Here is a 20,043-nt window from a genome sequence, read left to right as displayed (position 1 = left end):
TTTTTTTTCACTTTGTATTTTTATTGTGGACCTCAGAACATCCTTTCAAATAGTTCATGGAGACATTGTTAAAATATACAAGAACAAAACTCATCTTGAATGGGATATTGGACTTTATTACATTTTGAAGTTACTCTTTGATTGCAGGTAGTTTTGAATGGTAAAATATGGGCAAGAATCTTATTAAGATAAGGTACATAAGAAATTGCTTGTCATTTAGCAGTATTCTATGACTAATTATAACATGTGAGGTTAAAACCATTTACATTTCAGACACAGGATGACCCAAAGTGTATGGGTAGATGAGTTTGACACTCCACACTGAATACCAGACCACTGAGGATGTGTTCAGTGTGAACACTAAAGAAGCCTATTGTCCTTCTCTTATTAGCAACACAGCAATACATTGACTATTTTGTGTCTTCCCGTTTCAATGCAAAGCTTTAACACCACTAACATATACACAGCTCAAAGTTTACCCCCACCCACAAAGTTGAATTGAAGCTTTTTGATTGGACAAAAGCAGCACACATCAATAGGACGGCGAGGAGGGTAGCTGCACCTGTCCTACCTAATGAGGCTGTAATGAGCCAGGAAAGGGCAGGATGGGAAAAGGATGTCCGCCGAGGGGGAGACAAGACTCCGCCTCCTTGTTCTTTTTTTACTAAATTAATTAGATCCTCATTTAGGGCCGTAGTTTACCGTGACCAACTCAATGGGAGTCTCGGCTCGATTGATGTTGATGTGTTAGGATGTTCTGACAATGCAGGAGCCTTGTACGGACTCTTGAAGACACCTTAATTAGGCGGTTATAACGAATGGATTATTTACAGATATATTAGTCCAGTTCCTATTCTATCATCAAGCAAACTGTTGACCCAGCAGATAATCTCTCAAACAGGTTTCCAGCCAACTTTTTTTACACGAGTAAAGTAGTCAACTTGTCGGATAAAATGTCATGACGGGTCTGATGGAAACCGAAAAATGTATGGTAAACTTTCCAAATGTCGAGTATTTTGTTTTGTCGACAAGGTGGGATCTTTTTGTGTCGGTATAATTAATTATGGGAAAAATATTGATATAATTGCCATTATATTGAAGTAAATCAGGAAAGCATGCAGTTTATTAGGCTGCAGATTAAATACATTCTGAACTTCACAGGGTGGTGAAAGTGCCATGTGATGAGTTTGATACTCCTTTCCAATAAATATCGAGTCTTGTTCTAGTAACATGATCATCGATGCTTGGTTGCCGTTTGATAAATGCAAATAATCTCGCTCTTTAGTACATCATAAACTCATTATGTAGGCAAAATGTGCGCTGTTGGCTAGACCACATGTGCCAATACCGAAGTGTGAAAATAACTCAACGTGTTTTTTTTTTTTAAAACCATCAGCGTTGAAAATGCGATGTAAACCATTTCACTTTATTTTTTTGTGACCGCAAATGGTATTTTTATGTGCACTACGTCATCACACACAGTCTTAAATTCAACAAGTTAAATTAATCGAAACATCTCTGGTGGGATAATGCGGATATTGTTTTTAAGTTTATTTTAGAATAGTCGCATGAAAATCTGTCGCCAGTTGGATGGATACCTAGCTAACATTAAAGGCTGTGATTTGAATGCCGACTATAAATACACACATACATTGATTAGATAATGGGTTTCTTTAGCAGCCCAACCTGTAATACTGTAATACCAATGTTATGTTTAGCAGTTTTGCGTCATGTACTATTTTGCCTTGCCAAATAGTACATTTGGTCGAAAATGAGTTAATGTATTTTTTGTTACATTAAGTTGTATGCTTAATCATGTGGACAAGTATCCTGCCTCTATAGTGTTTTGGAGAAAATGGAGGTATCGTCCGACGAGGCCACAGTGTCTCCCGACCCCTCCTGTCTCAGCCTCCAGTATTTATGCTGCAATAGTTTATGAGTCGGGGGGCTAGAGTCAGTCTGTTATATCGGAATATTTCTCGTCTATCCGGTGTCCTGTGTGAATTTAAGTATGCTCTCTCTAATTCTCTCCTTTTCACTCTTTTTCTCTCTTTCTCTTTCTTTCTCTCTCTTGGAGGACCTGAGCCATTGGACCATGCCTCAGGACTACCTGGCCTGATGACTCCTTGCTGTCCCCAGTCCACCTGGTCGTGCTGCTGCTCCAGTTTCAACTGTTCTGCCTGCAGCTATGGAACCCTGACCTGTCCCAGACCTGCTGTTTTCAACTGTCTAGAGACCGCAGGAGCGGTAGAGATACTCTGAATGATCGGCTATGAAAAGCCAACTGACATTTACTCCTGAGGTGCTGACCTGTTGCACCCTCTACAAACACTGTCATTATTATTATTTGACCCTGCTGGTCATCTATGAACATTTGAATATCTTGGCCATGTTCTGTTATAATCTCCGCCCGGCACAGCCAGAAGAGGACTGGCCACCCCTCATAGCCTGGTTCCTCTCTAGGTTTCTTCCTATGTTCTGGCCTTTCTAGGGAGTTTTTCCTAGCCACCGTGCTTCTACACCTGCATTGCTTGCTGTTTGAGGTTTTAGGCTGGGTTTCTGTACAGCACTTTGTGACATCAGCTGATGTAAAAAGGGCTTTATAAATACATTTGATTGATGTTAGCAGTAACTGCATAAAGTTACTGTGAAACCAAGGTAAATAAAATCAATTTTTCTCAGTTCCACACTATGAGCAGTTACTGCCTTTTTCTTGGTAGGGCTGTATTGTGTTGTAACTCACTTGTAGTGTCTAGGATCTATACACATCCTGATCATTCTAGATACAGTGCCTTCTGAAAGTATTACACCCCTTGACTTTTTCCACAGTTGTGTTACAGCCTGAATCCAAAATTGATTAAATTGAGATGTTTGTGTTACTGGCTTACACACAATACCCCATAATGTCAAAGTGAAATTGTGTTTTTTGAAATTTGTACAAATTAAGTACTAATTAGGCAATAACGATTCCAACCCTTTGTTTTGCCAAGCCTAAATAAGTTCAGGAATAAAAATGTGCTTAACACGTACCCCACACATACAACTATCTGTAAGGACCCTCAATCGAGCAGTGAATTTCTAACACAGATTTAACCACAAAGACCTGGGAGGTTTTCCAATGCCTTGCAAAGAAGTTTCAAGTTATGTCATGTGCACAAGTACAATGAAATGCCTTGCAAGCTCTAAACCTAACTGTGCAGTCAACAATAACAATGTAATACTAAAAATACACAAGGTAGAACAAAAACACACAAAAAATAAAAATAAGAAGAACATGAGAAAGTTAGTAAGCATACTATATACAAGGTCAGTCAGATCCAGCACCATATTTACAATTTGCAGGGATACTGGAGTGATAGAGGGAGATATGTATAAGGGTAAGGTGACCTGGCATCAGGATATATGATAAGAGCACCTTTGGCAGATTGGTAAAAATGTTAAAAAGCAGACGTTGAATATCCCTTTGAGCATGGTGAAGTTATTAATTACACTTTGGATGGTTTATCAATACACCCAGTCACTAGAAAGATACAGGCGTCCTTCTTAACTCAGTTGCTGGAGAGGAAGGAAACCGTGTAGAGATTTCACCATGAGGCCAATGGTGACTTTAAAACAGTTACAGAGTTTAACTCTTGAGGATCGGACCTTTTTTTACAATTTTACTCTAAAATGACATACCCAAATCTAACTGCCTGTAGTTCAGGACCTGAAGCAAGGATATGCATGTTCTTGATACCATTTGAAAGGAAACACTTAGATGTTTGTGGAAATGTGAAATTAATGTAGGAGAATATAACACATTAGCTCTGGTAAAAGATAATCCAAAGAAAAAACTAGTTTTTTTTCATCATCTTTGAAATGCAAGAGAAAGACCATAATGTATCAGTCCAGGTTAGGCGCAATTTAGATTTTGGCCACTAGATGGCAGCAGTGTACGTGCAAAGTTTTAGTCTGATCCAATGAACCATTGCATTTCTGTTCAAAATGTATCAAGACTGCCCAAATGTGCCTAATTGGTTTATTAATACATTTTCACATTCACAATTGTGCACTCTCCTCAAACAATAGTATGGTATTCTTTCACTGTAACTTCTGTAAATTGGACAGTGCAGTTAGATTAACAAGAATTTTACCTTTATGCCCATATCAGATATGTCTATGTCCTGGGAAATGTTCTTGTTACTTACAACCTCATGCTAATCACATTAGCCTACATTAGCTCAACCATCCCGCAGGGGAGGGACACTGATCCTGTAGAGGTTTTTAATGGCTGTCAAATGAAAAAACTGCAACAACATTGTAATTTCTCCACAATATTAACCTAATTGACAGAGGGAAAAGAAGGAAGCCTGTACAGAATAAAAATATTCCAAAACATACATCCTATTTGCAACAAGGCTCTAAAGTAATACTGCAGAAAATGTGGCAAAGCAATTTACTTTTTTGTCCTGAATACGAAGTGTTATGTTTGGCGAAAATCCAATTAAACACCTTACTGAGTACCACTCTCCATATTTTCAAGCATAATGGTGGCTGCATCATGTTATGGGTATGCTTGTAATCATTAAGGACTGGGAGTTTTTCAGGAAAAAAAAGAAACAGGAGCTAAGCACAGGCGAAATTCTAGAGGAAAACCTGGTTCAGTCTGCTTTTCAACAGACACTGGAAGATGAATTCACCTTTCAGCAGGACAATAACCTACCAAATGTGCTTCTACAAAGTATTGACTCAAAGTATTGACTCAAGGGTGTGAATTCTTATGTAAATTAGATATTTCTGTATTTAATTTGCAAACATTTCTAATATGTTTTTATTATTGGGTATTGTGTGTGGATGGGTGAGAAAAAAAGTATATTTTGTCAATTTAGAATTCAGGCTGTAACACAACAAAATGTGGAATAAGTCAAGGGGTATGAATACTTTCTGAAGGCACTGTATATCCTGCATAGCTAGCTATAAGGAAGGAAGCACAGTTCCCGCTCAGCCCAGTCAAAACTGTTCGCTGCTCTGGCACCCCAATGGTGGAACAAGCTCCCTCATGACGCCAGGACAGCGGAGTCAATCACCACCTTCCGGAGACACCTGAAACCCCACCTCTTTAAGGAATACCTAGGATAGGATAAAGTAATCCTTCTAACCCCCCCCCCCCCCCTTAAAAGATTTAGATGCACTATTGTAAAGTGGTTGTTCCACTGGATATCATAAGGTGAATGCACCAATTTGTAAGTCGCTCTGGATAAGAGCGTCTGCTAAATGACTTAAATGTAAATTTGTAAATGTATAAGTATAGTGTGTTGTACTGCATGTTGGTGAGTCTCCACATGATCTGTGCTCTCATGGACACCACACATATTCTTCCACATGCTCTATCCCAACTGTTCTGGATGCATGGTAGGAGCACTGACACCGACAGTGTCCCCACGCCTATGGACTGGCAACCCTGAAGAGGAGGAGAAAGTCTTCCACTGCCATCCACGGTGTGGTGAGTAATTCAGCCGTAATCCCCCTTTCTCCTCCTTTCTCCCTCCCCCTCTCCCCCCTCTCTCCTGTGGTTCCATTCATATTCTAATCACAGCTTTCCCTTCTCCAGCTCACAGGCACTCCATCAGAGCCCCCAGCCTCAGGCTTTGCACTTTTACTTCCCCCCTTTGTGGCCAGCGCTCTCCTCCGAGGCTCACTAAAATAAGGTTGCCTCAAGGAGAGAGGGAGTATGGGGAAAACTGAAAAAAAATCATACTTGTGCTATTTATGACTAATTTCTAGTGTGTAGCTGATCAAATGTCGATGGTTTTCGGTAGGCGACTTTTTTGAGAAAAAAATAAAAAGGCATCTTAGCAAAGATGGGGGATTGAAATGAGAAAGTGATCGTAATGTGTGAAAAAATACAATCTAAAGTAGCACTCTCTGTAAGTAGTTTCCTAAAAATCTAATCCTGTGGGCATGTTGGAGTTCCCAGGGCCAGTGGAGGAAGACACAGATCAGAAAAGTTCTGAAACTGGCCAACAAGTGTTCATAGGAGCTGGGACTTTAAATAAGAGGGGTTAGAGGAGTGTGTGTGGGGCGGGGGGGGGGGGGGGGGGGGGGGTATAAAAACGTATTAAATGCTATAATGGAAGACGGGGAGGCCACAGTGCTAGGATTGCGTAGATCTAAGCCTCTTTTTTTCTTGGGGAGGGAGCCTTTCTTATTCAAAACAGCCCCACAAAAGGCTTCCAGTGAGCCTTGCCACATCCCCATCTGACTCGAGGCCATTCATCAGCCTTCCGAGCCTATCAATGACATGTCCCCATCAGGGCTGCTATAAAATCAGACCCTTTCCCATGAAACATCAGCAAACATTTTGACGGGTCTGGCTTTCCCCCCCGCTGGATTTCTGGAGTCTCTACCCTCCTCTCCTCTCACCACCTCCCCTCACCATCACTACTGACACCCACCCCTCTTTCGGCGGAGCCCAGACCCTCACCATCTCCTGCCACGGATAGGCAGTGGTCACGGGGAAGCGGAGCCAGACAAGGGAAGACCTACTGAGGAGGGGGAGCTGTACACAGAGCCATTTTCTTGGAGGAGCCAGTTTGCCATTGATGGGAAGAGGATGCATTGTGGGCTGCTGGAGGAGCCTGATATGGATTCCACAGGTTGGTCCTGCTGTCCTGCAACCCTGGTGCTTTGCCTTGACTTATCGGGATGCATGGGGAACCACTCTATGTTGTGGATCACTATAACTGGGCCCCTGGGAATTTGTGACTTTCTCTACAACCATTTTAGAGAACGTTTTTGAGTGAATTGTTGATGAATGCATTTGTTGTTATTGTGAGGGATTACTCACCATGGCATTGCATTTGTTCGATTTTGGTTTCTTCAGATGTCAACAAAGTGGCCTTGTGGATTTGTGCCATTAATTCATGATATATCTATACCAACAATAATACTATTTTGAGGGATGGTTTGATTATGTAAGGACATTAGGGCCTTTAATTTGTGCCACAATCTTGATTAAGGAGCAGTAATTTCATCTCTTAGACAGACCTACATTCAGCAATTTAATGCAATCTCTTTGGGGGGAAAACATCTTCCAAGCCTTCGAGGCGCATGTAGCCTGTGATGCACCTGCTTCTTGTAAACAACTTATTGGGGGAAATAAGCTGCCAGTCCACTGAGGTATGGTGCCCGGAGCAGGATAGAGTCGCATGGCATGACGCAAGAATTAGCCTAAAGTAAATTCAATTTAATATTAAAAACGATATGTTTACGGTAAAGTAATGAATGTTGCTGCTTTAGCTACGAGTTTTTCTACTTGGGCTCTCAATCTAACTTCCTACCGAATAACTTTATTATGGGCTCATTTATTTTACTTTATTGAATATTCATCAGGGAGTTTTTTCCCCTGATGTTTATACTAATTCACTGTCTGGTGTTGAGTTGGTTAACATGAAAGAGTGTAGTCCTTAAATACATTATCAGAGATCCGTTTCGTCCATTGATTGAATTTAATCCAGTTATTTAGAGCTCTATCTTATCTGTGCTCATGGCAAATGATTCAATTACAACCTAAGGATAAGTGCTACAATAGAGAATTATTGTCACCTCAGTGGACTAACTTCATCAATGACTGGGGAAACCAATTTGAAGTATCAGCTAGGCTAATGCACAAGACATTGAAATAAGTTACAAGTCTTCCTAATAATGTATTTCAATTAATTGTAATAATTGGTCTAATAATAATAATTAATTATGTTGATTATAAATAGGCCCATGATGATGATGATAATAATAATAATTTTAGTGTGTTAATTTGATAATACCGTTAAACTTAGGCCTATATGGAACTGATGACAGCGTGTTCTTTGGTCAACGATATTAGGTAGCCTTACCATAATTTTCTGTTCTTACAATTAAAACCTAATGCCTGGCCTTAGGCTATTGAATATAAGAAAGAGCCTTGCAAAGATCAGAGCAGATAAATTAGGCATAGGCTACACTTTTTATTTTATTAATGAGATAAAGCATTCTAGCCTACTTTTAGGCAATTTATTCTAACTGAGCATGTCACTCATCAGCCAAAAGGTGTCGAATATTCATTTATCCTAAAAGTTCGCAGTCTCTAAACTTTTCTATTTCCATGACCTCTTCTCTATCCCCTTCTGATGGGATGGAACCTGTATATCATTAGATGGAACAGGTTGCCTTGCCAACAGTCAATCCTGGCAACTGCTACTATGATTGTAGTCATGGCGGGAAACAGGATCTACAGGACTACGATAAATATAAGTTTTTCTGTCCCAAGAAAGGACACCAGTTGAGCTATTTCTAAGTAGAAATTCGAATGGGACAAAGGCTTCTGTGTCGCTCGCGAGGCTGCTCTAGCAATGAGCGCGGGCTGAATTGGGGCAAGTGTGCGCGCTTGTAGTCCCCCCAAGAACAATGAAGGATTCCTGCCGTTTTGGTGAAAACATTTCAAATAGAAACACAGCTGCGCTAACACCCCCACAATCGATTATAGTCCAATTGCCCTGTCACATATTTTTTTGCATTTGGCAACATTTGTCTCAAAATGTATTTATAAAAAAGACAGCTGTTGCAGATGCAGCTTGAGTAAAGTACACTTTTGATAAACCTATCCGAATATGATTGTTAGATCTAGTCAACCTTTGTATAATATAGGGCCCTATATTGATTAGGGCCAATAGAGTAACCAAATATTGGACAAATCATACCGTCGCCATATAGACCTTTAGCCAAATTAATAAATAGGCTATGCGAATTAATCTTTATGTGGGCCACAGAAATGAAACCTACAATTGTAAATTCCTGTAGGCTTTTCTCTGATGTGTGGGCCATCTTGCCTTTTTCTAGAGAGCTGGATTGAAAGATGCCTCAACGAGAGCGAGAGCAAGCGGTATTCCAGTCACACATCCCTGGGGAATACGTCCAATGACGAAAGTAAGCAGTGACCGTGTAACGCTTTAATGTTGTATTACTGCAAGTCATAAAGTAATGGATAAATATATGTTGAAATAATCTATTGTCATAGGCCTAAAATAAGACTGCTATTGATTAAAATAAATTGATATTTGCTATAATAAGGTGCGCTATAATAGGCTTGGTGCGCAAATTATGGCAACGTTAGTGTTTTTCACTTGTCGACTATGTTTGGAATTTGATCAAATAGAGCACACCTTTATTTACAAAACATCACAAAACATGTGTCAATAAGATGTCCCTGATAATCCACTGATTTACATTAATCATAATATTGTTGCACAATAGAATTGCTGGATAAAGAGAGAAATTATAATTGTTTTTGTGTGCTGCATCAAACTTCAACCTTTTTGAACCCTGTTCAGTTTAGATCAAAGATATCTGTTTTTTGATATTCACAGCAATTGATTATTTTTTATATATATTTTTATTGCCCATTACTTAATTGAAGATATTGATTTGAAATAGTTGACAAGTTTCTTTTTTGTCTATAAAAGATGAGGAGAAAGAGAACAACAGGGCTTCTAAACCCCATTCAACACCAGCTACCCTACAATGGTAAGTGTTGGTGTTAATTCACCTCTTTCCCAACTGTTTATATAATGTTGCATAATCCTAAAGCTCTTATTCTAGAGCTGTAATGCTGTAATTTAATGTTCTCAATGCATAAACTATACAACACATTTATTTTCTATTATTTGGGGCATTTACACTTGAGCTTTTTTTTGTTGATAAAGTTTACAAGTGCATTTCCCTATTTTGTTCTTATATTGTTTGCTGTTTAAGGATTGTATGCAGTCTTCTCATGTAGGGGCACATAATTTGATCATGTAAAGATGAAGGACAGAATTGTACCTTTGAGCAGCACCTTTTGAGAAGAGAACTGTCAACTTTAGCGAGCATCGTGAGGGTGCTTACAGTTTACATTTACAATATGACATGGCAGGCCGCTGTTGGGCTGGAAGGATAGTTTAGTATAAAGGCTTTTTCACCAAAATAGCAGTATCTGTTTACCTTCATAGAACCAGAGACCTGTGCATTTGCACCTGTTATGTTCAGAAGATAATAATATGTATTAGACTCAGTTAAAACAGGAAGCTGGCTATATCAATACATTATTTTTCTTTTAATCATTTGTTGTCTATATTTGATATTGCATTCCCTCTGGTGGAAATTCCACACTGGTGAAATACTTGATCAGTCTCTTCCTTGGAGACGTCATTTTTTGAAGGGTGACGATTGAGTTAGTGTTCTTTAGTCATTTTCATGTGACTTTCGTGGAGGCGCGTTGTTTTGTGTAGTGTTGTTGTCAGACACATATATTTCTATTTAAATACACATACCTGGTCTACATAGACAGTCTGAGTCCATGGGAATATTATGTAGAGTTGTGTTGTAGGTCCCCAGGGATTACACAGTCCTTCACACGTCAACAGCAGTAATGGAACTTCCCATTTTCAACTCACTTCTAAAATGGCCTGCTTTATTTTGGTGTATTGCTTGAGGCAGGTGTTCATGAGAAATAATGTTGAGGGTCCTTGTAAAATATTCATATTTTACGTTGCTCTGAAATTTGACAGATGAACAAACAGTCTTTTCTTTATTTTGCACTCAAAATACAGGTGTATTTAGAGTTATTGAGTAATACAGACATCACGTTTCTTTTTATGTTCACGAGATGTTCAAAATAGCTTTTCTTATCATACTACATTTGATAACATACTGTATGTATACTATTAAGGGTGCTTGATCACAACTTTATATTCCCAAATGTATCTATTTTCCATTTATTATGGGAGCAACTGATGTGTTTTCTAGCACTTTGAAGCTCCTCTCTCACATTGTAATGCTTCATTTTGTGAGGTATTTAGGCTATACAGTAGAGACATATTCACTGAACTGATGGTTGTAGTTCTGCCTTTCCCAGATGGTATAAAATAAATCCACATATGTACTTTCACATAGTAGCTCCTAATTTAGGTTAGATTATTTCTCTAATCTCGTCCACTAGTAAATAACCTGCCCTTGACTGAATAAGTACAGGAGTAAACTGGGTAACAGTTTATTTTGATACCGGTAGATACTGTAGATGCCAGTCTAGAGATGTCTTTGTGGTCTGTAAAGAGTCCATGTTATTCTATGGGGATTGATTGACAGGTCTGCTTTTCACCTACAGGCTGGAGGAGAACTATGAGATTGCAGAAGGGGTTTGTATCCCCCGCAGTGCTCTCTATATGCACTACCTGGACTTTTGTGAGAAGCACGACACACAGCCTGTCAACGCCGCCAGCTTTGGGAAGGTAGGACACAGTTACTGACCACTTTAACAGGACATTTAGGAGGGACTGTTTGATTGAGCCCAAACTAATTTTGTGAACATAATACTTCACAGAAAGAGTACATGAAATGGTCCCTTTGGTGGAGTAGGTTATACCTGCGTAGGAAGGTTACCATCTATCAGTATAGTAAAACATGAAAGGGAGAAATAAGTATAGCATTGAAAAAGTATGCTTACTGATGCATGTAGATCAGTCTCATGGCATGTTACGGTGTGTTTGAAAAGTAAAATCCATATGTAGTTATTGGGGAGCAACGGAACGGCCCACTGATGGTTCCCCTGAAAACCACTAGACGGGTTACACAGCTAGAAGAAACATGCTCGTCTCTGTTCCCACAACCCAGAAAAGCCCCTACCCACATACTCCCAGCCACCCCCCACACCCGGACCTAGCCCCCCCCCCCCCCCCCATCCGTCCTCCACACCACCCCTCCCCAGCTCCTGTCGGAGGATATTGAAAAAGAGAAGGGGCCTGGATTAATGTGTAATTAAAGAAAATTTGGAAGGGTGAGATGTTGCGGAATGTTAGATCAGTGGCTAGAGCAGTGTGGGGTGTCCTTTAGGAAGGCTTCATTGATTCGGGACAAAAAAACGAGTGAGGGCCCCGCCTGCCTCCCTGTCTGCTCATTTATCAAGCGGGGCCTGACAGAAACTTCACAGCTTGGCCTCTTTTTTCATCCCGCACAATGGAAAGCTCCACTGTTTGCTAAAGTTTCTGTACCAGGAGCTGGACCAAGGAGCCAATCTCATGGACAAAAAGAAAGAGAGAGAGAGACAGAGGGGAGGAAGGAGGAGAGGGAACAAGGGGGAGAGGGAGAGATTTTGGAGAGGTTTTTAATGTAGAAAAATAATATCCCTGAACGTGTCAAAAATGGATGGCTCCCAAAGCCTTTTTCTCCCACAGCCAGTGGAGACCTCCCTGGGGTTAAGGCTCTGGGAACTCAACAGCTCTTCACGTCTAGAATAGACCATACTTTCACTTGATTCATTGATATGTTCAATGTGGACTTTCATGTCATTCTGTATGAGCTGTACATGGTTAGAAATCATTCTGGATAGGGCAGTTACTTCAGCCGTTAGCTGAAATATTTGTGGACTTTTAAGTGTACAGTATCTCTTCCCTTACATCTACTGTATGATAGCACTGTCAAGAGTGAAAACACATTTTCATCAGGTGCTTTACATAGGGGATATACACATACAATTGCATGAAGAATCTCACAGAGAAAGAAATCACTGATATACTTATTCTAATTCTCGGATTCTAACAGATTATTAGACAACAGTTTCCACAACTGACCACAAGAAGACTGGGCACCAGGGGCCAGTCAAAGTAAGTCAAAGTTGTCTCCTACTTTTCTTTATTTCTTTCTGCACACTGGTTTTGATTTTTGTGTTCCACTATTGAAAGAGGAGTATCATTGTGTTAGTGGAGGGCCTGTTTTTAATGATTCTTCAAGCCAGTAATCTTCACCATGTCTATGATTTGAGGATGTTACCTCTCAAAATCACATGATGACAAGCCACTGTCTCACACCCTGATGAAGAGTCCTTAGCTGAAATGTTGGTTATCCCCTATAGGTACCACTACTATGGTATCGCTGTGAAGGAGAGCTCCCAGTACTACGATGTGATGTACTCCAAGAAGGGGGCGGCGTGGGTGAACGAGACAGGCAAGAAGGAGGTCATCAAGCAGACAGTGGCGTATTCACCACGCTCCAAACTGGGGACGCTCCTGCCAGAGTTTCCAAATGTCAAAGACTTAAATCTGCCCGCCAGTCTGCCAGAGGAGAAGGTAAACAGGACTCTAAAACGTTCCAGACCCACAACCCCCTCCTCCCTTATCCAACCAACCCCTCGCCCCTCTCGCCCCCTCTGGCTATCCCCTTTTATCTGCCCTGGACCTTCACTGACTCTGAGTTTAGAGAAGAAGGACCTTGAGGATTTATATGCTGCTGGCTCCTCACTAACTCTTAATCTTGTGGGGAGATAATAAGATCCAGTGCCAGACAAAGACAGCCACTAACTGTCTAGCTTTAAATGAGGGGGCCATGATTTTCAATGGTTGGTCAGTTGCTGAACTCTAAAGACGGTTTTATGTAGTTTTGGTGTGTGACCTGTTGCAGGTATTTATTGGTGCCGATGTTTTTGGATAAGATTTATTGTCTTGTTTTTCGTATCAATCCATTGATGTATGATATCACTTGAAAACACTAGCTACCAATTACACTGTGTGGTAGACAGTAGAACCCAGTTCTCAGATTAGAATGTGTCTTAACTGAAGCAGCATCCTGGTCATTCACTAAGAATATCACTAGGAAACAATATGTGCCTTTGATCGAGAGCTTGGTACTATGGATTCTATCTGCAAGAATATGATTCTGAGATAATTGGCTTTAACATTCGGAACACTCCTTGGTTTGAATGGTGGCAGTGATTTTTATCTTGTATTCTTTTGAACTTAACAACATGAATTGGGGTATTTAGAGTACTATATAGGTAGAGAACATTGAACAGAACAAGACTATGTCAATAGCTCAATTTTGACTAAAATGCAGATAGAACCTTATAGTCCCAAGCTCTCGAAGTAGCAGTGTGATACAGACTTGGACCTCGTTACTGCCGTTCATTTATACTCAGCCTTCTTTATGTTTTCCCACAGGTGTCAACGTTCATCATGATGTACAGAACTCACTGCCAGAGGATACTGGACACAGTAATACGTGCCAACTTTGACGAGGCAAGACACTTTTCATATCTGTCCATATTTTGCACCTTTATTTACCAGTCCCATTAAATGTGACAGGACTTTGTTTAGGATTTTTTTTTGACTGTAAAACTTAACTCTCTTGTTGAATGTGGTCACAAAAATGATTACGAGCTAAACGTTCTTGGACTTCTAAATAAAGATATCCCATTTTCATGAGAATCGGTTTAGTTCTTACCTAATCTCGGAACACGGAACCAAATGTGTTGTGCTACCAGTCTGCCACAATAAACCACTTCTAACCTAAATGTATCTCATTAGAAAAGTTGGGTTAGTGTCTTTAGTCTCTTAAGTTGTATTGTACGTGACGTTGAGAGAATGACCCTCCTCTCTTGGGTGTCTCCAGGTCCAGAGCTTCCTGCTGCACTTTTGGCAGGGCATGCCCCCCCACATGCTCCCTGTCCTGGGCTCCTCCACTGTGGTCAACATCGTGGGCGTCTGTGACTCCATTCTTTACAAGGCAATCTCTGGGGTTCTTATGCCCACCGTCCTGCAAGCACTCCCTGATAGGTGAGTGCGTGTTTAGTGTAGTGTAGCTCGCAAAAGCCACAATCCTGAGTTTTTGTTTCATTCCATTTCAAATTCATAGACATAGATATAAATGCAAAGACTGACAGTCCATGAGATCCACATAATTGTTCTAAACATATTTGACATGCATATTGTTTGTTTAAAAAGACTAAAACGACATGCACTGAGTTACAGCCTCTATAGAGAAAAAGGTCTATGAGGAAAGCTTGACTTTTACCTTTGTGTTATACAACCTTGGTTATTTGTGATGTAATGTAGATTTGTTCCAGTTTGACCCAGGTGATCCGGAAGTTTGCCAAACAGCTGGATGAGTGGCTTAAAGTAGCACTTCACGACCTGCCTGAAAACCTGAGGAATATCAAATTTGAATGTAGGAGTCTGCATTGAAAAATACAGTCATTACTCTCCTGGTTTTATAACAACGATGATATACTGAGTCTTGGAAAAAGGAGAATGCACCAATTTGAGGTTTTAACAGGTTTTAATAAGCAAATTTTATACTGTAGAAAACATAACAGTTAATATTTCCTCTCCCTTTTATCCACAGTATCTAGAAGATTTTCTCAAGTTCTCAAGAGGCAGACATCTTTGAACCATCTATGTCAGGTAGCTATTTCACTGTATAAATGTAATGAAATCCATATGAAAATATGACTGATAAAGGTATATGCGGTGTGTATCACTATCTAATAATGTGTGTGTTTGTTGATCTGTCTCTGGGCAGGCGTCACGGACGGTGATCCACAGTGCAGACATCACCTTTCAGATGATGGAGGACTGGAGGAACGTGGACCTGAACAGCATCACCAAGCAGACACTTTACACCATGGAGGACACATGGGAGGAGCACCGGCGGCTCATCATCCACTGTAAGGCCACAGACACGCACACACGTACGGATGCAGACACACAAATGTACACACACACACACACCACACACACACACACACACAATCCCTGTAGTAGCATTCACAGTAAGTTACGTTAAGTCCAAAAGCCTAGAATCCACATTCCAAAAAACCCTATTGTGCTCCAATACTTTTAACTTAAATTGCTTGCTCTCCTTCATAGCATTGTAGGAGAGAAATGCACTTCACACACAGCTGTCAATAACACACAGTAGATGTCAGCCATTGGACAATCATTCCCACGGCCAGGAAAGTCAAGCCTTAATGATGAAAGCTAAAAGGTTAAGCAAGATGACTCTTCTCTGAAACACCCTGTGGACCATTTCAAATTCATTTCAGCGTCAACACCCTCAAATGGCCGTGCTAGGGTCACAGTTCACAGATTGGCATAAAGAGGCCATTTCCACGTCCCACTCTCATTCTGTTCTATTAGACAGAGAGAAATTATGCACAATTTTTTAACATTTTATTTCACCTTTATTTAACCAGGTAGGCCAGTTGAGAACAAGTTCTCATTTACAACTGCGACATGGCCAAGATAAAGCAAAGCAGTGCGACAAAAACAGCAACACAGAGTTACACATTGGATAAACAAACATACAGTCAATAACACAATAGAAAATCTGTAAACAGTGTGTGCAAATGAAGTAAGGAGGTAAGGCAATAAATAGACCATAGTGGGGAAGTAATTACAATTTAGCAATTAACACTGGAGTGATAGATGTGCAGATGAGGATGTGCAAGTAGAAATACTGGTGTGCAAAAGAGCAGAAAAACAAAAAACAAATATGGGGATGAGGTAGTTAGATGGGCAATTTACAGATGGGCTGTTTACAGCTGCAGCGATCGGTGACTATGACAACAAATAAGACACAGCCTCATATACAAGACATACTGTATATGCTGCTGGTTTTGGTAGTTTGATTGATTTAAGTAAGGGTAGTTTAGGTCCATAGTCACACACGACAATTATTCAACCTTTTCATTTGATCCAAATTGCTATCTCCCAAGACTCTGATCTGTGTAGACAAGTATGGAGCTTTCTCCACCAGTTACAAATATATGTCCCCTGAAGGATGACATAGGCTATGTGTTGACAAACTGTGGCTAAATGCAGCTCTCGTCTCCTTCCTCTCTCAGTGTACCAGGAATTTGACCATCTGCTGGAGGAGCAGTCTCCTATAGAGGCCTACATCGAGTGGCTAGACTCCATGGTGGACCGCTGTGTTGTCAAGGTCAGTTGAGGATGTAAATACTTCATATAACTCAGCAAAAAAAGAAACGTCCCTTTTTCAGGACCCTGTCTTTCAAAGATAATTTGTAAAAATCCAAATAACTTCACAGGTTTTCATTGTAAAGGGTTTAAACACTATTTCCCGTGCTTGTTCAATGAACCATAAACAATTAATGAACATGCACCCGTGGAACAGTCGTTAAGACACTAACAGCTTACAGACGGTAGGCAATTAAGGTCACAGTTATGAAAACTTAGGACACTAAAGAGGCCTTTCTACTGACTCTGAAAAACACCAAAGGAAAGATGCCCAGGGTCCCTGCTCATCTGCGGGAACGTGCCTTAGACATGCTGCAAGGAGGCAGGAGGACTGCAGATGTGGCCAGGGCAATAAATTGCAATGTCCGTACTGTGAGACGCCTAAGACAGCGCTGCAGGAAGACAGGACGGACAGCTGATCGTCCTCGCAGTGGCAGACCACGTGTAACAATACATGCACAGGATCGGTACATCCGAACATCACATCTGCGGGACAGGTACAGGATGGCAACAACAACTGCCCGAGTTACACCAGGAAGCACAATCTCTTCATCAGTGCTCAGACTGTCTGCAATAGGCTGAGAGAGCCTGGACTGAGGGCCTGTAGGCCTGTTGTAAGGCAGGTCCTCACCAGACATCACCAGCAACAGTCACCTATGGGCACAAACCCTCCGTCGCTGGACCAGACAAGACTGGCAAAAAGTGCTCTTCACTGACGAGTCACGGTTTTGTCTCACCAGGGGTGATGGTCAGATTCGCATTTATCGTCGAAAGAATGAGCTTTACACCGAGGCCTGTACTCTGGAGTGGGATCGATTTGGAGGTGGAGGGTCCGTCATTGTCTGGGGCGTTGTGTCACAGCATCATCGGACTGAGCTTGTTGTTATTGCAGGCAATCTCAACGCTGTGCGTTACAGGGAAGACATCCTCCTCCCTCATGTGGTACCCTTCCAGCAAGCTCATCCTGACATGACCCTCCAGCATGACAATGCCACCAGCCATACTGCTCATTCTATGTGTGATTTCCTGCAAGACAGGAATGTCAGTGTTCTGCCATGGCCAGCGAAGAGCCCGGATCTCAATCCCATTGATCACGTCTGGGACCTATTGGATCGGAGGGTGAGGGCTAGGGCCATTCCCCCCAGAAATGTCCGGGAACTTGCAGGTGCCTTGGTGGAAGAGTGGGGTAAGATCTCACAGCAAGAACTGACAAATCTGGTGCAGTCCATGAGGAGGAGATGCACTTCAATACTTAATGCAGCTGGTGGCCACACCAGATACTGACTGTTACTTTTGATTTTGACCCCCCCTTTGTTCGGGTATACACTATTCCATTTCTGTTAGTCACATACAGTATCTGTGGAACTTGTTTAGTTTATGTCTCAGTTGTTGAATCTTGTTATGTTCATACAAATATTTACACATGTTAAGTTTGCTGAAAATAAACGCAGTTGACAGTGAGAGGACGTTTCTTTTTTTGCTGAGTTTATATAAAAATCAAATCAAAATCAAATCAAATTTTATTAGTCACATGCACCGAATACAACAGGTGCAGACCTTACAGTGAAATGCTTACTTACGAGCCCCTAACCGACAGTGCAAAGCCCTTTTAACATCTAGGATGTATCATTAGAAAACCTCCAGCCATCATCTTTAGGCATTTGCTTTCTACTATGGCTACAGTATGCTGTAGGCTAATCATAAGTGGAAACTATAGAAAATAATTTCTTCAATTGCACCCTAAAATGTTCCACAGTGATGTTTGTGTTGCATTTACTAAGGCCATACTGGACCGTTCGTGTGTTATTTTATTGTTGAAGTATATTTGTACAGAAAATCAGTAAGGATTTTGTCCCTGAAAAATAACCATGCATTTTAATGGCATCCGTCTCTCCATGACTTGCTGACGCAGAGCCACTCGAGCTGCCATCCTAGTTAATGCTGTCTTCATGGCTCCCATTTGCGGCCATTATGCTCCAGATATGGGCTTGTAAAATGTGGTTGCCCTGGCAACGTCACGGACTCCCCAGACAATGGTTCAATGAGAAGGTGTGTCCCCCGGGGCAAATGAAATAGTTGACTTGTTGACATGTTTTTCGTTCCTGAGGGTTAAGCCCCAATACGGACCCAGTGGTTAATTCTCTCCCCCCTCCCTCTCCAACTCTTCCCTTCCCCCTCTTTTCTCATGGAAATATCTCTTTAAGGTGGCAGGAAAGAGGCCCGGGTGCCTGAAGAAGGTGGCCCAACAGTTCCTGCTCATGTGGTCGTGCTTCGGGACCCGAGTCATCCGGGATATGACCCTCCACAGTGCACCTAGCTTCGGTGAGTGTTGAATCTAGCATTGGGCTGGGGCATGTATCAGCCAACACCAGGAAAGTTGTTTTTAGGGGGTTATGTAATGTTATTGAGCCATATTTCTGGTGTCACGAGTGTCAGACAGAAGTTGCCTAGTTCTAGTTTTGGTCCAAGTAACTAAAATAGTTTGTGAAGAACATTGCCCCAAAACTGCACCAAAACTTACTGAACTGAGTTATTTGAATATACTACTATGCATGTAGGTCCAAAAGTAGTTTAAGCCCCTCCCCCCATTTTGTGGAAATAGGAATGTTTTGCGCAGACTCAGCAGATAATTGCCTTCCGATGTTCTCCCAATCCAAAACGGGGAAAGCGTGGTGGTAAGATGGCTGCCTTGCTGGTATGGCCCCCCTAGCCTTTACTTTACTAGCTAGCGGTGCATGACCAAGGCACTGAAAGAGATAGGAGCTGTAAAAAAGAAAGAAAGTGACTTCCCTTCCCCCTCTTCTCCTCTCCCCTTCAGGCTTGTCTGTGAATATCAAAGCCACAGCTGGTTGCAATGTTTTGATAAAGCAGCTCTCTGTGCGAAAACAGCTAATTAACAATGGCTACCCCCCAGCCCTCTCTTCCCCAATGTTTTTTGTTGTTGTCTTTTCCAATTTATGACCAGGCAGTATTGCACTCCTCTGTTCCCTGAAAAGCCGCTGGTGTTTATTATGCACACGGTGGCTGGAGTGACCAGCACAATGTCATGATTGTGTCACGCTCCTTCCTTCTCCAGCCACAATCTCAGTCATCTCCCATACCCGACCCAGGGGTCGGCCGTCATATTTGGGGCAAGGACTTTGTACCAGGAAACAAGAAACAGCCCCCCTGTCTCTTTTAATGGCAATGGCCGCCCAGTCGTTCTGCTTCCTCACACTGCCTTTTGAGTTGAGTGTGCTGCTAGGAG

The 20,043-nt window shown here is 41.4% G+C and overlaps 1 protein-coding gene across 3 annotated transcripts in view; it reads left to right on the top strand.

The window, feature by feature from the left end:
• Positions 1-6,241: 6,241 nt before the first annotated feature.
• Positions 6,242-20,043, top strand: part of LOC106561413 (transcription factor RFX4) — a 37,935-nt gene continuing 24,133 nt past the window's right edge. For 2 of the 3 annotated variants that reach the window (XM_014125361.3, XM_014125360.3), the window contains exons 1-13: positions 6,242-6,635; positions 8,854-8,940; positions 9,477-9,537; positions 11,156-11,279; positions 12,589-12,650; positions 12,899-13,112; positions 13,980-14,057; positions 14,431-14,594; positions 14,885-14,985; positions 15,163-15,221; positions 15,340-15,484; positions 16,664-16,758; positions 19,001-19,118. In XM_014125361.3, coding sequence (XP_013980836.1) covers positions 6,593-6,635; positions 8,854-8,940; positions 9,477-9,537; positions 11,156-11,279; positions 12,589-12,650; positions 12,899-13,112; positions 13,980-14,057; positions 14,431-14,594; positions 14,885-14,985; positions 15,163-15,221; positions 15,340-15,484; positions 16,664-16,758; positions 19,001-19,118 — 1,351 coding nt within the window. In that variant the 5' untranslated portion in view covers positions 6,242-6,592. The remainder of the gene's footprint in view (positions 6,636-8,853; positions 8,941-9,476; positions 9,538-11,155; positions 11,280-12,588; positions 12,651-12,898; positions 13,113-13,979; positions 14,058-14,430; positions 14,595-14,884; positions 14,986-15,162; positions 15,222-15,339; positions 15,485-16,663; positions 16,759-19,000; positions 19,119-20,043) is intronic. The other variant, XM_014125362.3, reaches the window with a different exon arrangement.

The sequence above is a fragment of the Salmo salar genome, chromosome 10 (assembly GCF_965601325.2).
Source record: "Salmo salar chromosome 10, fSalSal1, whole genome shotgun sequence".
In the NCBI taxonomy this organism is placed as follows: domain Eukaryota; kingdom Metazoa; phylum Chordata; class Actinopteri; order Salmoniformes; family Salmonidae; genus Salmo; species Salmo salar.
Note: the sequence above shows the minus strand (reverse complement) of the source record. Positions and strands in the feature narration are given on the sequence as shown.